The following is a 19734-nucleotide window of genomic DNA, read 5'->3' on the forward strand; positions in this document are numbered from 1 at the left end:
TCTCTCACGCACCGTAGGTTACATTAATGCAGAGGAACGGGGGGAAAGCAATTTTCGGGAGTATGATTCACCCTCTGACGTTGCATATAAGAAAGAAAAGTTGTTTATTTAGTTTCGGCTTTGGTACGGGAAAAAAATGCGCATTCATTAAAAACAAAGGATTAAAAAAAAAGCACTAAAAGCAAAAAATAAGCACTAAAAACAAAAAAAAAAAAAAAAAAAATAAGGGCTTTAAAGAAAAAGTAAGCACCTATAAGAGCCTTTATATTTTATTTTCAAATATAAGGACTTATAAGCACTTGTAAGGTCCGCTACGAACCCTGCATTTTAACAAAAACATTGAAAATTGCGTTAAGAAACAAAGGTCCTACATTAATCTTTGTTTCTTAATGCAATTTTCAATGAATTTAAAATACGAGACAAAACGTTTTGATAAACACCATCGATTTGTGCATAGAAAAACAATAATAATTTTGTAAAGTGTCTTAAATTCTAGCACCATCTTTCATTCATTTTTATCTTCTTTCTCCATTTCCTTGTACATACAAACTGAAAACCAATCTTAAGACTTAATTTAGAAGTCGAGCAACAAAAATCAGCGTTATGTTTTCAAATTTTCACAAGACTATGACTTTACCAAATTGTCATCCTCAGCCACAAAAGCGCAAATGAACGAGGTAAGATATAGTTATTAGGTTAGATAAGAAAGAGATTTTCTAGAGGGATTTCACATTAAAAAAAATCTTTCTGTTCTAGTTAACGACCCTAATTCCAAACCATCTTTGCCTTCAGCCTTTCAGGAAATTATGTTTTAGTTCTCGTTTCATCAACAGATGGTGCCAATAGCTTAACTCCTGTCCAGTCTTTCTTATCTTATCTCGTTCATTTGTGCTTTTACAGCTGAGGATGACAGTTTGATAAAACCATCAAAACTAGTCCTGTGAAAATTTGAAAACATAATGCTGATTTTTGTTCTTTGACTTCTAAATTATTACTTGTTTGGCATGTTATTGTATCTCAATCTTAAGACTCTTGGAAACTAACAAACTGACAGAAATAAACTTATAGTAATTTGCAATGAAAAAGTATTTAGAAATGGTTCATTGTTGAAGGCCACATACAAAGTATTAGGGCATTATTGTGTTGCCAGATATATATAATCTAAAGAAAGAGTAGTTATCACATTAATTTATATATCTGTACTCTAAAAATTAACTCTCATAACACTGTTAACAGTCCTTGTCCGGTAATTTTATGTGTGTTAAAGAAAAGAGTTTCTATTCTAAACAGAGTAATTCAGTGCAAAACACAATAATATACTTCATCTTACATTCAACATCTGCATAGCTAAAATCTACTCATACATGTAATAAACACTAGTTCTGCAGTCCACAATAAATATACCCATATGAACCATAAAAATAATAATAATAAAAAATGTAAACCTTTTCTTTATCTTTGAACAGATATATTAAATTACCAATAATTTAATATGTATTTGTTCAAACGTTTTTTATAAAACAATTATATTTTTGTGTAATAATACAGAGTGTTTGTAAATTGTTTGAACAGCATAAAGGGATCATAGTATCTATCAACGCACGCAACATTTAAATTGAATCCTAGGGATAGTAACTTCAAAACATGTCCAAAGTAAATCAACACTTCTGATGTTATTTTTACTCTGCTGGAGAAATAGCACATCTCTAGAACATTACCATCAAGTGAAAATCAATGCAAATTTCAAGTGAAAATCAACAGTACACTGTCTGGCAGATAGGTTGAACAGAAACCGAGCCAGAGCAAAGCTTTAAAAGCATCACATACTCAATGTTTTAGTTTCTTGCCATGATAGCATCATTTAGAATGACTTTGTGAAGGCCAGCCAGATTACACGTATGAAACAGATGGGCAGTTAATGACAGACAATTTCCAATGCATTGTACTCCATACCATTCTAGCTGAACTAGTATTGATAAATGACAGCAAGAAACTGGCTCATTCACTATTTCAAAGAGAGATATGGGAAGTAAGCAAAATATGCAGATGCCACAAATGGAAGGACATGTCTTGAAGAAATTTGCAGCAGTAAATGAGTGGTGGCATCTCGCATTGGTGTTTGTCACAATATGCTGTGCATGAGGCATGCATTCATCCCTTTTACACACAGAATGTCTCATTTTTAAATGCATGACTATTAACACTGGCTAGAATTTGTGAGGTAGCTGTTTCAAATGATAACTAACAACCCAGTCTTCTGCTTTAGTGTTATAAATGATAAGGCTTTATTTAAACAGGAAGGCATTTTTAATACTGAGAATAAACATATCTTGGCTAAAAGCAAACAATAAGTTGCTGTCCATTGTATATCAGCCAAGATTTACCAATGATTTTGTTAATCTGTTTTTCTCTACTGAAAGTTCAACTGGATGCTTATGTTATTCTGACATTTTGAGTGGTATATGGTCCTTCACAGGAAATATTGTTTATCTTGATGCACACTATAATGTTTCTTATTTTTTTAACAGTTTACAAATATCCTGTATATTTATATACACATATTACAAAGGCCTCCAGGCTCTACAACAATATGTAATTTATTCAATAGCTATTACTTAATAATTTTACTGAAAAATTTCAATTAAAAAGGAAACACTTTTTTTGAATATTTTGCATTTTTTTAAAATTAAAAAAAAATTTTTTTATTCCATGCCTTTTCATTTAACACCACAATTTGATCACTATAAACCTTTTCATTCTGGCAGAAAACAAGTCACTAAATTAAACACTTGCAAATTATGTACATTCACTTTTAATATCCTATAAATCAGGCATGGCAAAATTTTCTCTTTGGGATAATCACATTACGTTTACACAGAGATTTCAAGTAAGTTCATATAATACTTCCTAGCATTACTGTATACTGTCAGTTTATGAATCGAAAGGGAATAGAAATGTAGGCTGAAGAAAAAGCAAATAAAGCATTAATTACGCTTGTCTGGAATAAAAGAGATTTGAAACAGCAGTGAGTACTGTATGTATAAAGTAATTCTAAACAATTTCAAACTCCATTTTTGCAACAATATGCACATACACTCAAGTCCAAACTTATCTTTACATGCATGAAATCACAGGTTTTTCAGAAAATGAGAACTATAATTTTATGTGTGAAATGATACAAAACATCATAACACATGCATACAAAAGAAAAATTTAAGAACACTGCATATGATATAAAACTGTGGCATGAAACAATAAAAATGGTAATAATATGGTACAAGGAAAGTTAAGAAAAAAAATAATAACTCGAAATATTAAGGCTTATGAATTTCATACAGAATATGATCTTTCCCGACTTGTACCCATATGACATATCAAAACAAGTTTTCATGCTGCAACAACCTTGTTAATCTCAGTTAATTTTTGTGGAATTAATTTCCACATCTCCAGCAATGCATTCTTCAAGATATTTTGTAGAAGGTGGATGTCTCTGTGTGACAATTTTTCCAAGGTAGTCCACATGAGTGCTCTGTCAGATTAAGATGAAGACATTTTGCTGGCCACAATATCCACTCAATAGCTTCACTTTCAATGAATCCATCAATGAGGTTTGCTCAATGTGGGCAAGCATTATTGACCATAAATAAAAAGTCAGATTCACAAGCACCTATGAAAAGTCTTATATAAGATTGTAAGACCTCATCCCAATATTTCTGGCCAGTCACAGAGCTTACCAGCAGCAAGAGGTAAAGTCACTGAATTTGTTCAGCAGCTTTATCGGTACTTTGACCTGGCTTCAATTCCAGGCGAATGGGCTGGCTGTATGGAAATTTTTGCGTTTTTCCACCACGTGAAATGTGGATATGAGAATTTTCCTTAGAAAGGTCCTCCATGAAGGCATCTTTCCCTTATGCAGATAGCCCTTGAGTGCTGCTTCATAATCAAACAAACCAAAACTGTTTGGCCACAGATCTACTGTTGAAAACGATGTACAGGCATATGTCCATCAATCATTATTCCTCCCCATACCTTTATACTTGCATTATCCAAATGGTCATGTTCCCCAATGTCTGAAGGGAGATTTTATGTTTTCGATTCTCTTGAGATTCAGAGTTTAAACTAAAACTCACTTCAACGGTAAAAAGAATATGGGCTCTCTTTCACTTCAGGTCTGACGTTCTTTTATCAATGAAAGAAATTATTCTCTTGTTGTGAAGCCAGTGAAACACACCGTACCTATCCTTGACCATCAACCACCCATGTGCAAGGTAAAATTGGCCACCCTTTTTTAGAGAAGTATGTTTGATGATATTCCACTGCCCTTAAATTTCTTGCCAGCTAAAAAAAACATTTTCATTTTCAGCCCTTAAGTGGTTGTTGGGAAGGCAGAATTTTTTTACCTTATGTAATTTTAAAATAGGATTTTTAAGGCCACTGCCAGCCTTCCCATTTGCAATTGTAACTTGTGTCATCACCACCACAGAGCATTTATTTTCCCTACATCATTTGAACCTGTAGTTCAAGTCAACCTTCATTCACATGCTTTATCAAATTTCTTTGTGTTTAATTTAAAGCTGATTTGGATTAGAGAGCTTACATTTCATATTTAATTACAAAGAATTATGGAAATAGAATTCATCTAGTTTGAACTTGGTTAAAAACAGAATCATAATTTAAAGTATATTTGAATAACAATAATTTTTGTGTTCCCAATATATTTAATATATAGAAACGTATTAAGCAAAATACTGTATATTCCAGCGTATAACGCACTTTTAATACAGGTGTGTCTTGTACGCCAGATACAAAAATGACAGATTTAAAAATAAGGAAAAGATAAGTCACAATTCTGCCGATTTTCTAAAGCCCAGTTTTCTTCTAGGATAAGCCATCTAGAAAACTGTTTACATTCGCTACTCCTTTCTGCAAAGCACATTCATTCTTTGGCATATTAATTATTGTGACATCATTTTTCTTCCATTCATGTATGGAGCTTTCACAAAAACTAAATATCCTTGCTGCAGCATGATTTCTATTTTCTTTTGCAAACTGAATGACTTTGCATTTGAAACTGTTTTGTTTGTTAGGAGCATTATTTACTACTATAAGGAACACTAGATCAACTGTATTTCAGCTAAAATAAATGTGATTTTCCAAAGCTTTTGATGTTCACTTCAAAATCATGCCTTCAATTGAATACAGAAAGAGAAAACATCTAACTCTTAATTCCATGAATTCATTTGGGTTGGAAGCACATTCATTTGTATCCCAAATTATTTCCCCCTTTTCTTGAAACCATAGAATAACATTCTTATGTACAGCTGTATTGAATACAACCCATCGTATGCACAAATTATTTACTTCTGGAAGAATTTTCCCCTACATATATAATGTTTCCCTTATCGCTTACTAATTCAGTATACTACTGTTTGAAATTCTGTGAAAAATCCTCGAACGAATGAAAAAAAGATCAATGCTTCAAAGCATCACACATGTAACTTTCAGGTTTTTCATAATGAAAGAGGTGTGCATTATACAGTGAATATACCTAAAAATTAAAAAAGTAGTTTGAAATTACATGGTCTATGTTATATGCTGAAATATATCATATGTAAATTTGTAATTTACATAATATTTACATGATGAAATATATGGCTCATAGCAATAATTCAAACTTATACTGCATAATTTTAGCACAGAATCAAAACAAGCTAAACAGAAATGAAGTGAGGGGAGGGAAAATTAACCAACTCAACCTTTTATCCACAGCTGTTATTCCCATGGTTTTGAGTCAAATTGTTGAAAAATCAATAAATGGAAATTTCCATAGTATATTATTAAATCCAGAAAATATCACCACCAATAATGAAGACAGTGATAAAGAAGTTGTTCAGAATGAGAAGATTTCAACTGACTGTTTAGTTGGAACCCACGACACAGCTGATATACAACCTGAGTAATAGAACTTTGCTACTGAACAAGAAATTACATTTCTGTAAAAACTTACAGTGTTGGAAAAATGCGTAAATATTTCAATTTGAACTTTAATTGTATAATTTCTACATGCCATCTAACTATATTTGAATTAATGGTCTAAAAACCAGAATAATAGCAGTCCACTGATTTTGTATTCTGAATTGTACACAAAATGTTTAATCAGATTTATATCTACAGATCCAGCCTAAGGTCTGATGCCATTAAAGTAGTTATTTAGGAGTCTATACTAAGTAGCTCATATTAAATGACAAATAACTGAAAAGCAATAAAAGTTTAAAAAAAAAAAGACATTTTGCTGTCTCAAGAAAACATTAGTCTTTAAAAGCGGTATGAAATTAAAGGATTGGGATACACAAGCTACAAAAATTCAAAAAGAAATTCAAAATTCTTTAAGTATGCATAAAATGCTTATTAAATTCAATTAAACATGTAATGATTAGGTGTAGTCAAATCTTTGGAACATAACTATTTGAAACACTTTGTCACAAAATTCAGAAAAGATGATATCTCTACCAAAACCTACAGGAACAACCTCGTTAATCGAACAGATATTACAGAAAAAGGATGATGAAAATTGATTTATATAAACAGAGCAAAAGAATCGGATGGGAAAGGAGAATATCAAATATGATATGCCTACATAATTGTCTAGGAAATTATAAGAAAACACCATTTACTTACTAAATTTATGGAAACAGTAATGTTCTAAAGTTGGAAACACAGCCACTACACACATTTCAACTGGTTAGTACAATGAACAAGTTAAAAAAAAAAAAATAAATAAATAAACTAAAGTGTCTAAATCTAGGCATTTGCAAATCACTAAATACAGATGTGAGAGTGCGTGTAATGTTGCTTTTACTCTTCCTTTATTGGTTACTGACAATATTTTTCTTTGTTTCATTACTAATAAACTATGACTAATTAGTTACCTGGCACAATAGGCTATCGCGCTTGAGTACCAAACATGCAATGGATTGTCAGGTTTAATGGAGATACAAGACATTACAGTAGGTATACGGATATCTTGGTATGCACTGCAAGTAGAATTAAAATTATTAAAATAGAAAGAGCAAAGTTATAACTGATGAGTGATAAGGCTTTTATTGTTCATGCCACCACCTTCACTTTATTTTGCAATTGTTCAACATTAGTTAAAATACTGAAATTTATTTTTAAGCTTTTAATACATAAAAATTTAGCACTTAATTGATTTATCTTGCACTAAAATAAATGAATAAATGGTAGAAATATGCAACATTTAATTTTATATTTTTACATTTTATAATTCATTACATAATATTTTAATTCATTAATAATTATAATTAACATGAAGTAAGACTAACTGGTTATGAAGATACTAAATTTTTATCTTTATTGCTGAGAATGAGTTTAAATGCATTTAATTTTAATTAGTTTAAAAGATGCTCATAAATTTAATTTTACATTTTTCAGATCAAATTAATACGAATGATTATTTTGATGCTTAATGAGGAGGCCAATTTAAGTGCAAATGGTATTAAGCATTATGTTTGAAACAAAATTTTCATTACAGATAACATATTAGTATAAGCATACAACTTCACTCTTTTGATGTTAAATATTAGGAATACTTGATTTCTTTACTATGAATTACATCAAAATTTTCTACACTTTCATCAAACATATTCTCTACAATTAGCACAGAAATTCCTCATTTTATAATTAGTGCAAAAACCTATTTGTCACTACTTATGTTCATCTCTAATTTCACTCCAAGTTGCCTACATTCCCTCCAATTTTTCTTACTGAAAATGTTTTCTATTCATTATCAGCATCTAAAAACACAATTAGCTTCTTTATAACTTATCAATAACTTGTCTTTAAATAAAAAAATCTACTGTTGATTTTAAAACAGTATTAATTTATTTAACTATAATCACAGCCATGTCTTCTCCTTTACTAAAAGAGTCTTGCTATTCATATACGAAAATATATTGGTTGAAATAAATTAAATAAATGTAACACAAAATACAAATTATTACATTAATTTGCAGTAGCTTTTATTTACTCAGAAGTAACAATCATAATAATCACAATAATTGCTCACAATAAATGAAGAATGCCTCATCTAATAAGAAAATAAAACTTGGGACTATCCAAAGATGTCTATGAATATTATGAAATTAAAAAAAAGTACAGTTTACCTTAAAATGCCAATACATTAACGTATACCTTATACATGTTTCACGGAGAAGAACATGTATACAAAATGTCCTAAATATCACCATAAAAAATACAGTAGCAATTTTTACAAAAAAGAATTGTAAGCAGTCACTTTGACTGGCTGATAAATAGACTGTTAATAGGGAATCACATAAAAAATGAAGCAGTGCTTTGAAAAAAACAAAAATCAAAAAATGAAAATACTGCTACGAAAACACAATTATGTCACAAAATGATGAAGAAGCCTGTTTTAATAATTTCAAAATAAGTTGTAGTAAATGTATGTAATGATAGGCTGTAAATTGTGTTAATATACAAATGCTAAAAAAGATTGATCCTAGACATGCACTTCAAATGAAATTCTTTTTTTAAATAATGTAAATACACCTACATCCATAAATTAAGGATAATGCAAAATCGGGCAAAGGAAGAGTTAGAAGCAAAACAAATTTGACTTATTTGTAAAGCTTATTTATTAAACAAAAGGTAAAGAGCAAGAAAAGATACTATATGTTTGATATTATTAAAAAAATTATCGTTTTTTTCTCCCTGGAGCAAATTACAAAAAAAACAACAACAAAAAAAAAAAAACAATATTACATGGTTGGTATGATTGTTAATACATTGTATGTCTCCCAGACGGTTAAATACAGTCCGTACAATGCCTAGGCATGCTGAGTATCAAATTATCGATCTGATCTTGGGGGATATTACACCACTTAAAAAGCAATGCTCTCCGAAGTTTCGGTAGATATGTAGGAGGAGGTTGACGGGCTGTAACTCGTCGGCCAAGCATGTCCCACACATGCATTACTGCACTGCATTCAAGTCCGGTGAGAATGCTGGCCAGTCCATACTGGTGATATCCTCCGATTGATGGCATTCGCTTACGATGTTTGCATGGTGAGGACGGGCGTTGTCATCCATAAACACAAATTGTGCGCCCATGGCGCCCCAAAACAAAAGCACATGTTGTTCCAGAATGACGTCCCGATAGATTTGGCTTGTCATGGTTCCAATTTGAACATGCAGGTCAGCTCTGGTACCCAAAATAATTCCACCCCAAACGAGCACTCGTGCACCACCATATTGGTGTCGTTCAATGATGTTTTCTTGGTGGTAACGGATACCTGGAGCTATCCATATGAAATTCCGGCGAGAATCAGACTGCAAGCTAAACCTGGACTCGTCAGAAAACATCACACAAACCCACGGTGTCCACTCCGGGCACGCTCTCTACTCCGGGCTAACTGCAGGCGACAGTGAGTTGCAGTAAGTGGAACGCATCTGACAGGTCTACGAGCATATACATCAATCTGCCCTAAGCGTCTGTACATGGTCTGCCTTGAAATCGTCGTACCAGTGGCTGAAGGGAGCTGACAATACAGGTCTGAGGCTGTGCTCCGCCTGTTTCTTTTGGAAGGAACTGCCAAATACCGGTCCTCATTCGGCGTTGTAACTCTGGGGCGACCTGTGCTGCAACATCTACTCACATTCCCATCATCTTGGAATCGTTGCCAAAGCCTGGAGATGACACTTTGGGCAATTCCAAGTTCGTCTGATACTTCTAGTTGGGTATGCCCACATTCCAGACGGCCAATAATTCTACCACGTAAAAAATCATCCAAATGCGTGCTTTGTGTCATAACTATTCGGTTATTGCACTGAAATGCTTATAAAGCGCCTGCGAACAATTTTACTTCTTTGCCTGTATTCCTTATATATCACTCTGTTACACTCTCGTCATTGTGACGTACCATCGGTGTCATCTGGTTACTTCCTGAAATTTGCATATGATTCTTGAAGATGTGTGTAGTGATTTTAAAGGCGATATATTTATTTTAGAGTTCGATTTCCGCGTGACTCCGAATTATCCTTAATTTATGGACATGAGTGTACTTTTATGAAAACAGTTTTAGCATCGTTGTATCACAAATTTTAATTGTGCTTATATTATTTATTTAATCACTATTTAGGTATTTTATTTAATTGGAATTGCTGTAAAGAGTGTAGTGGATATTTATATTTTAGCAGCTAAAATCCTTAGTTGTATTTATTTTTCGATGATTAGACTTTCTCACAAAGACAAGAAGCCGTTTTTCTAAACATCTGGGCGGAAACAGGGAGTCTTGGTGTGCCCCACCTGATTGTGAATAGCATTTACGATAAAAGAGAGTAGCTTAATAGCATATCTTTGCACTGCAGGGGTTTTGTTTACTGGGTAATAAAGGAAGATTTAATTGGCATCTTTGCTTCACTTTTTGTGAATGCTGAATGTGTTGAATAAATTTTTTTTCTGAACAGAGGGGCGTCTTTAAAATTTTATTTTAAGGGCAGCATTGATCGTATCTCTGGTTGTTAGCCAAGTTCGAATTTGTTTCTCACGCATTTGGGGTGACTGGCTTCTCCAGCTGTCTTTGTGCAGAATCTCTATTTCTACTTGTTGATGGGAGTGATTTTTTTTTTTTTTTTTTTTAATAGAGAGAGAAGTTTTTACGGCTGGTCAGGTAATTTTTTTGCCTGTAGAATTTTGTGGATGGAAAAACCAAGTTTTCTTTAGAGCTTTTTTAAAATTTAGAGTCAGATTTGAGTTTTTAGTTAGGTAAAAGTTGATCTAGAAGGGGGAAAAAAAGGAAGAATTCGGGGCCAGTGATCTTGCATGCGAAGGTGGGCTGAGCTGCGAGTTTTTTTTAAAAATGAAGGTTGCTTGAAACCGAGTAATTTCATACCTAAGGAGTGGAACCCGAGTTGCTTCATTAGGGGCTTTGATTGAGTGATCTTGAAAAAAGAGCTACAATTAATCGAACTACACCGAGTGAAGGATCATGCTAAAAAAGGGACCTGAGCTGTACATTGTATTCATGACAGAAGAATGTATTTGAACTCTTTGATTTTATTATTTAAGGGGAACTGATTGACTGCTGCATGAATAGTTCTTCTTTGTTGTTTGTAAGGTTTTGAATTTGTGGAACTGAATAATGTTGCTGATTCTAGTGTTAATCATGGAAGTGTTTGAATATGCAGTTTATGTGAACTGGAGTAATGGTTTTTAGTTTGAGTGATAGCATTCTGTTTGCCCAAGCACAAGCAAATATTTATTTCTCTTTATTTTTTAGGTTATGGTTTTATTAAGTGTGAATTAGTATTTTGCTAGAGGTTTTAAGGATATGTTTATTAATTCCTGTAGGGTTTAGATCAATCACACAGTTTCTCTCAACAAGGTTTAGGAATTTACAGCTTTCAGACAATTTAGTTGTAGCCAGATACTTTATTTTTTTGGTGTGTGTCTGGCACCAAAGAGAGAAAGTCAAGTCAGTCATGGGGAAAAAAAAAAAAAAAAAAAAAAGGAACAACTCATTTCTAAATAAATATAACAGCATTAAAATTAGAAGGACTGTATAAAGATAAAAATTTTATAAAAAAGACCAGCCAAAACATGATCACCCTATACTCTAAGAATGTTATTTAGCAGCTGATGGAAATACTGAGGCTTCATTTTATTGACTGTGTTTCCATATATTGGAGAAAGCTGCCATATTGACTGTGTGACTGTGAGCTGCCATACTGACTGTGAGAAACTAGTGAATATTACACCGACAACTGGAATGAGGTTAGTAATACAGTTAAAGAATACAAAAGTTCTCCGATGCCCCATTAAAAGAAATAAAAAAAATAGTGACCCCTAATCAGTATCCTAAAGTAACAGAGGGAAAAAATATACATATTCAAAAAAATTAAAATAATCACAAAAGCTACACCATGTGTTACTCTAAATCCAAACTGTACGAAATCAACTGAAATAGCAAATCATGCATTCGATTTATCTATCCTTTTTAGAGTGAAGCTTATGCTTGTTATGCTTTTCTCTTGCACCTTAAATGATTGATAAAGTTAGTATTTTATTAGAAATGTATCTGATGGTTGTTGTCGTAATCCTGTTTGAACAACACGTTATGAATTCAGGAGAGCCACTCATAAATTTTGTAGCTTGCAATATTTTCCTTATTCACTATTTGGAGAAATTTAAATATTTTGTTTCCTTTGTGTTTTATATCTCATTCTAACTGCTATAGTCAAGAGCAAAATTTATCTTCATTCCTTGTTAAAATATTCTGATTTAGAACAGAAACCATATTTGCATTTTGTTTCATGAAGTGATGACTTCAATGACAGTAGTTCATAACAATCGGTCCTTTTTAGTGCTATAGCCACACAGTAAAAAACTGGTTGATATATACATGGGTTTTCACACTCTGAGTACAAACGTAACATTAATCATGTTATTTGATGCAGAAATCCTATTTTTAATTTACCAACATTATTCTGTGTGTAAAATCCAAATTGAATAAAATCAATTGATTAAATAAAGTTTTTTTTTGCAAATTTTGAAAACTATAATTATAGTTATTACTATCATGATGTTGCAAAAATGCTAGTGGAAAGATGATTATCTTGTTTATGAATTCATTTGCACAACAGGAAAGGATGACAAACAATGACCTTGGTGCATTTTTATTTTGAAAAATATCTTTTCAGACTCTAATTTTAAACTGCTGAAATTGGTACAGCACTTTCAAAATCCACATGGTGGTAAATCTGTCGTTATTTAACATTTTGATGCTTTAGAAGGCACAATGTGATACCACTAGTACTATTTTAAATCTGATGCTGTGGCAGTTCAAAAGCCCTTGTGAGAAGCCTTTTATCAAGTGGTATATCCATGTGCTAAGGAAAAAAAAGATCATGCAACTAAGGAACTATAAAAACCATATGCATTTGAAATCTCAAAAAGTGTACTGGGTTTTAAAGCACAAAAGAAAATTCGACATATTTTGTTATTGAATGATGTGATTCAAGTACATATTCAAGTACATATTTTACTGTATGCAGTAGATGTCAAAGCCCATCCTCTAAAAGAGCATACAACTAGATGAATTAACTGATATTGATAATAAAAAACAATTGTTGGTATTTATACAATGCATTAAGGAAAAGAAAATGTTGGAAAAACTTACTTTGTGATCTACTGAAGTTGACCACAAAAGAAATTAATGTTTTCAACCATATTTACACCCCTTTTTTGAAACATCAAATACCCATGAATGTCACAGGCTCAATTTGCATTACCCCTGCAATGTTTTGTAAAAGTTTTAAATTTTTTAATATATCAAGACAAAAATACTGCAAAATACAAGAACACATACCATGTTGTACTGTCATGCAGAATCATTAAAAGCTTTGTATGAAAATTTAAAGCAACATTTGTAAGGATCTTAAGTTTTACTAACGTTTATTTTATTTTAAATCTTTACTATCACTTCTTATTTTCTACTTCCGGCCAGAATTAAAAGCTTTAACTTATTTATGCAAATTTGTCTGGCGAACGCCAAGTACTTAAGTTGTGGCTTTTTGCCAAGCGAGAGAGGAAGGTGTTAGTCGAAACAGGCCGCTTGCCTTAGCAGTTTTAGTCGGTTGCTGGTTGCCTTCCAGGCCAGAGGTTTAATCCTCTTAATTTTTAAACGTATTGTAGTGTTAACAGTTCTCTGTACTACATACGGCTTCCTGTTAATATACGGCCAATCTTCCACGTAGGCCCTTGTTTATTATTCCAAAGTTAAGTTAGAGTTTAGTTAATATTTTTATATTCTTACGTTAAGACCACAAGTAGTTGGTCTCTGTATTCCGAAGTACGGAAATTATTGTAAAGAGTGAAAAATAAAGGGTTTCGTATACCCTTCCTGTGTATCTTGTCTACTTCCCACATTTATTGAACATAGCTTTAGTAAGCTCCCTGTTCCGAGTCAGGTTCTTCAATGTTCCCCAAGCAAGTAAGGCGGAACATTGAACCTGATAGTGGCACCCAACGAAGAAGAATAACCATGGCCGAGTTTCAAGAAGAATCTGTGCTGCCTGCAGAAGCGTCTCAGAATCCAGAAATGCCAGCTGCCGCCCTGGAAGGATTTGGTTACATCGTCCAGACCATGCGCGCTTCGATGAAACCAGAAGCAACATTTAATGGAAACTCACCAGTAACCAGTTTTTTGGAAAAATTGGAGTACCACTTCATGATGTATCCCGTGCACGAGTTCCAAAAAGTCACATTAGCTACCAGCGCTTTGAGGGGCCAAGCGCTTAATTGGTTCAAATGTATAGGCAGAAGTCTCTTGGGTCAAGCAGGAAGTCCCACCTATACTTAAGAAAATTTCAAGACTGCCCTAGTAAACGCCTTCCCTGTCGTAAGAAATCGTTCAAAATTAGAAGCGAAACTCTTCAGCATATACCAGCAACGAATTGAAAATCTCTCAAGCTTTATTTTAAGAAAAATTCACGTCTTTAAACTCTTGTATGGAAGCCGTCCAGATCCTGAGATAATCCAAGTGATTTTGCCGAGGTTACTTCCCAAGTACAAAACTTTATTGAATTAAGGAATCCGACTACACTGGAAAGGTTATTTGAGCTAGCAATCCAGTTTGAAAGTAGAAGAACGGTGGACATTGAAGGAAGACGCCAGTATGAGCAACGAAGCCAATTTGGTGCGCCAAGACCACAGCAAAGGCAAGAACACGGCTACGGAAGCAAATCGAATCAGTGGGCAAGGAAACCTGAATATCCAAAAACAACCGTCGAACGTCGACAGTTCAATAGTAAGCCAGAAAAAAAGTCTGAAGGCCAGCGGAAAAAGAAGGAAGGCATGGAAAGGAAGAAAGAAAATTTAAACTAAAACGGATTTCTGCTGACGGGAGGGTGCGGAAATCCGAAGGCCAAGAAAATCCCTCTTCCTTCAAGTTAAATACAGTTATTGTGAAAAATTTGACTCTTCCAAAGATTGCAGTTTTGGTGCCCAACATCACAGTCACCGCACTCCTGGATACAGGCGCGCAGTGTTCCTGTGTGGCAGAAGATTTTTTTAGGAAGTATTTTCGGAAATACCGCATATATAATTCGGATAATACGACAGTGTTAGCTGCGCAGGGAGAAAGATGTAAGTGCATAGGTAAATTACCGCTATACGTTCGTATCAAGGACGAACAAGTAAAGGTTATGTTTTCTATAGTAAAGAATCTGCAAGCACATATTATCTTAGGAATAGATTTTCTTTCAAAGGCAGAAGCAACGCTGGATTTTAATGAAGCGTCCCTTAAGCTAACGATGAAACCAGTTCGAGAAGAAAAAACGGAACCACCAATGTTAAACCTTGACCACCTGCCTAAGGAAGAGCAACAAAGAATCCGACAAGTGGTAAGTGAATTTGCTTCGTTATTTAGTGATATTCCAGGATTTACTCAAGTTACTAACCATAGTATCGACACCGGAGATTCACTGCCAGTTCGCCACAAAGCATACCGGTATGATAAGAATAAAGAAAAAATTATAGAATGGCACATTAGAGATATGTTACGGAAAAAGATCATAACACCCATCTCAAGTAGTTATGCTAGCCCGGTGGTTTTATGTAAGAAAAACAATGACTATCCATTAACACATCCAAAAAGGTGGCGTTTCGCGATTGACAATCGTAAATTAAACTCCATGACTAAATATCCGGTATATCTGTTACCTATTATTGAAGAAATTCTAAGGAACATAACGTCTACGAAATACATGACGACTTTAGACTTAACGACTGATTATTTTCAAATAGGGGTTAGACCGGGGACGTACCTAAGACTGCTTTTATAACCAAGTCTGGCACTTATGCATTCCTGCGTTTGCCGTTTGGCCTTTCAGGGGCACTGGCAACATTTCAGCGATGTATAGACATTGTGCTAAGGCCTGTTCTTGGAAAGTCCACATTTATCTATTTAGACGATATCATTATTACTAGTGATAATCTGGACCAACATGTACAGGATTTAAGACAGGTGTTTTCATTATTAAATGAGGCCGGTCTAAAAGTTAATGTCGTAAAAGTGCAAATTTGCAGCCCCTGAATTAAAATATTTAGGTTACAAAATATCTCAGAAAGGAATCGAGACAGACGAATCAAAAATAATCGCTGTACAAAAGTATCCGCCGCCAAACACGGCAAAGAAGCTCTTTTCTTTTCTAGGACTTTGTTCAGATTATAGGTCCTTTATGAAAGATTTTGCAGCTATTGCTGAACCATTGTTAAAATTAAAAAGGAAAAAGGCAAGATTCTCGTGGACGGCCGAAGCCAATAGTGCTTTCGAAAAATTAAAACAAGCATTAACGCAAGCCCCTGTGTTGAAATTTCCTGAAAAGGATGAGAATTTAGAAATTTCAGCGGATGCTTCGGATTATGCGGTAGGAGCGGTACTTTCGCAAAATCAGCAGCCCGTGGCATTTTTTAGTCGAACTTTAAATCAAACACAAAGAAATTATTCCGCGACTGAGAGAGAGGCACTTGCAGTTCTGTTAGCAGTGCAAAAGTTCCGAGTCTATTTTGGAACAGCGCCAATAACAGTGTATTCTGATCATGCAGCGGTAACTAGATTGTACTCAGGGAAAAACTTATCCCCAAGGTTAATAAGATGGGCACTCAAGCTACAAGAATATAATCTGATAATCAAGCATACCCCCGGAAAGGAAAATATCGTAGCAGATGCCCTATCCAGAATAAAAATAGATGAAGAAGGTAATACTGTAAAGGTGGCAATGCTCACAGCATGTACAATAAATTCCCGAGAAACTGTAATAACCGAACTGGGTAAGGATCCTGAGTTTGGAAACATTTATGAGTATTTAAAGGATCCTGAAAATTTTAGCCACCAAGATATTGTGGCGATAAGAAATAGGGCGGCCCATTACGAACTAACAGATGGTCTATTATTTTATACAAAAACTCCAAATTCCAACAACGAATTTTGACCTGTTATCCCAGCCAGTCTTAGATTAAATATCCTGCAGGAGTTACATGACAGCTCTTTAGCTTCTCATGCTGGTATTCGAAAAACTATCCAACGCGTACGCGAGGCAGTCTATTTTCCTGAACTGCAAAAGCTAACAAGGGCGTATGTCCAGTCCTGCCCAACATGTCAAGCAGTTAATTATATTAATTTCCGCCCGGCCGGGTTTATAAATAGTATTAAATCCGAATTTCCAAATGAAACAATTGGCATCGATTTATTGAGCCCTTTCCCAAAAAGTCAGTATCTCCTTGTTATGGTTGATAATTTTAGTAAGTGGACCGAAATTGTTCCCTTAAAACGAGCCTCCGCGAAATTAGTTACTGATTCTATTTTAAATAAATATATTTTAAAATAAAGGGCGCCCCTAAAAGTTATATCGGATAATGGTCCAGAATTTGTAAGTAATATATTTGAAGACATGTGCCAAAAACTGGGCATACGTCATTTAAAAATGGTCCCATATCGGCCGCAATCAAATATAGCGGAACAGGTCAATAGAAATATAGTGACAATTATCCGTAGTTATGTTAAAAATTTTCATAAAAGCTGGGATAACTATGTCAATGAATTTGCTTTCGCCCTTAGGACCTCAAAACATGATACGATGGGCAAAACTCCTGCTCAGTTATTTTTAGGCAGAAAGATTATAACGCCGTTAGATAAATTATTTTATGTTCAACAAAGAGCCCCAGAATTTAAAATGGGTGATATAGAAAAATTAATTAAAGAAGCAAAAAAGAACACTGAAGTAGCACAAAGAAAACAGAAGCTCTATTATGACATGAAACAACGGGGAGTAACTTATAAAGTAGGAGATGAAGTATTAAAAATTAAGCATTCACTTTCTTCAGCACTAGAAGATAAAACCGCCAAATTTTTTCCACGATTTGAAGAACCATATGTCATAGAAAAAATAACTCACGCTGTAGTGGTGTTAAAAGCCAGGAATGGTGAAACATGCTCCGCAAACATTGATCAAATAAAACCCTACTATGACCATAATAAAATGCAAATATTTACAGATCTTTTGCAGGATCCGGCACGGCAGGCACAAGCTCCAGAGGTGGAACAACGTCACGCACAAGGACAAGCCATTAGGAGGCAGGAGCAATTGAAAAGAAAGTTTCCCCGCTGGAAAATTGAAGGTAACAAGAAAAAGAAGCAGTTCCACCGACCACAAAAGAGAGTGCACGACCACCCCCAGAATGAAGAAGGGAGAAGTACGACGAATGCAAAGAGAGCCAGGAGAAATAACGGCAACTATAAACCGGCTCCCAAACGGAAGATCTACTCATCGGACAGGACTCTCCGCAGCAAATGTCGCTGAACTGCGGAAGAGCCACCAGCGGCGGAGGAAAAGATACAAGGAAAATTTGAACGGCCAGCAACGAGGTCCAAGCAGGAACGAGAGAGAAGTGTCCTGGTTCCGCCAAGACCAGCGGCCATCAAACGGCCAGGACCACAGGCAGAGGCGAAAAAGAAGGTATTCAGGGGTGACCGAACTGGAGGGAAAAGAAAGCTTCTAGAGGAAGGCACTGAAGGGCGAGCCCGCACAAGAAGGAGGATAAATCAAACTAGAATCTTCGCTACCTTCCAGGACTGGGCAGAAAAAAGAATGTCCGAATATCACAAAGATAAGTAAAACTTTATGTTACTTTGAAAACTTAAGTTAATCTTCCATTCTTACTGCAAGTGGCAGATTTCAAGAAGTTTTACCTCATGTGAGGTCTACCTTTATCGCAAAAGGCGAGAAATGAGTTGTTACCTATTTTGGTATTATGTTTTTCAATTACTCGCAAGTAAAACTAAAGTTGATGTATAATAGGATTGTGTAAATACTTGAATATTGTAAAAGTTATTGCATAAATTTTATTTAAAAGATTCTGGCAAGAAAGAAGTTTTAGTCTGAAAGACTTTTGAAATGTAGTATTTCAATGTAGAAGAATTGGCACTTACTTGGAAAAGAATAGAAGTTAACAATGTACTACTAATGTATGTTTTAAATTGTGTAAAATTAACAGCATGTTAATATGTTCTTACATACAATGTGAACTGTTATTTTAAATGTTAAGAAATACTGTGATATGGTAAAAGTGAAAGTAATGCCAAAAATTTTAAACTTATTCGTGTGACTGAAAAAAAAAAAAAAAAAAAAAAGAGAGAGAAAAGTATTGTGAATATGTGTTAAAGGTTGAATGAATGTAGTTAGGCTCTCTGACGCTACACTTCAGAGTTAGCCACTTTCAGAATAGTACCTCAGGGTTTAGAGTTGAAGATAGGGTGTGTCACGAGGTCTTGTTATGTTGAATTTTAACACGTTAGTGTTTTGATTGTAGGCGGCAGTGTTGAACACGTATACATAAACACATTCGTGTTTGGTGTTTTCTTTTACAACACATGTCAGAGAGCACGGGGAGAGATAATTAAAATAAATAAAGTCATGAATGAAATAAGAATGTTAAGAGAAATACAAATATTCATGTTACTTGCCATTTAATTGTGTAACATTTCATTAAACTAGTTTTCCTTCCAGATCTCTGGAAGGAACCAGATTTGAACTAAAAGCTCTGTGTTTAGATGCAGTACAGATGAAAGGATTGTCCATGGAGCTGATAATGTAAAAACAAAATTTTTTTTAAATTTCTAGTTTCTAGTGAGAAAT

At 34.2% G+C, this 19734-nt stretch overlaps 1 protein-coding gene across 6 annotated transcripts in view; it reads right to left on the reverse strand.

Annotated features, from left to right (window-relative positions):
- subdued (anoctamin 1) overlaps positions 1-19734 on the reverse strand; it is a 219881-nt gene that overhangs the window by 53564 nt on the left and 146583 nt on the right. For 5 of the 6 annotated variants that reach the window (XM_085816779.1, XM_085816777.1, XM_085816780.1 and 2 more), the window contains one exon: positions 6930-7034. The exons of the other annotated variant lie outside the window; for it this stretch is intronic. In XM_085816779.1, coding sequence (XP_085672905.1) covers positions 6930-7034 — 105 coding nt within the window. The remainder of the gene's footprint in view (positions 1-6929; positions 7035-19734) is intronic. 6 annotated transcript variants of the gene reach the window in all.

The sequence above is a fragment of the Stegodyphus dumicola genome, chromosome 5 (genome assembly GCF_044657685.1).
Source record: "Stegodyphus dumicola isolate Sdum_Otavi_A_Nest chromosome 5, ASM4465768v1".
In the NCBI taxonomy this organism is placed as follows: Eukaryota; Metazoa; Arthropoda; class Arachnida; order Araneae; family Eresidae; genus Stegodyphus; species Stegodyphus dumicola.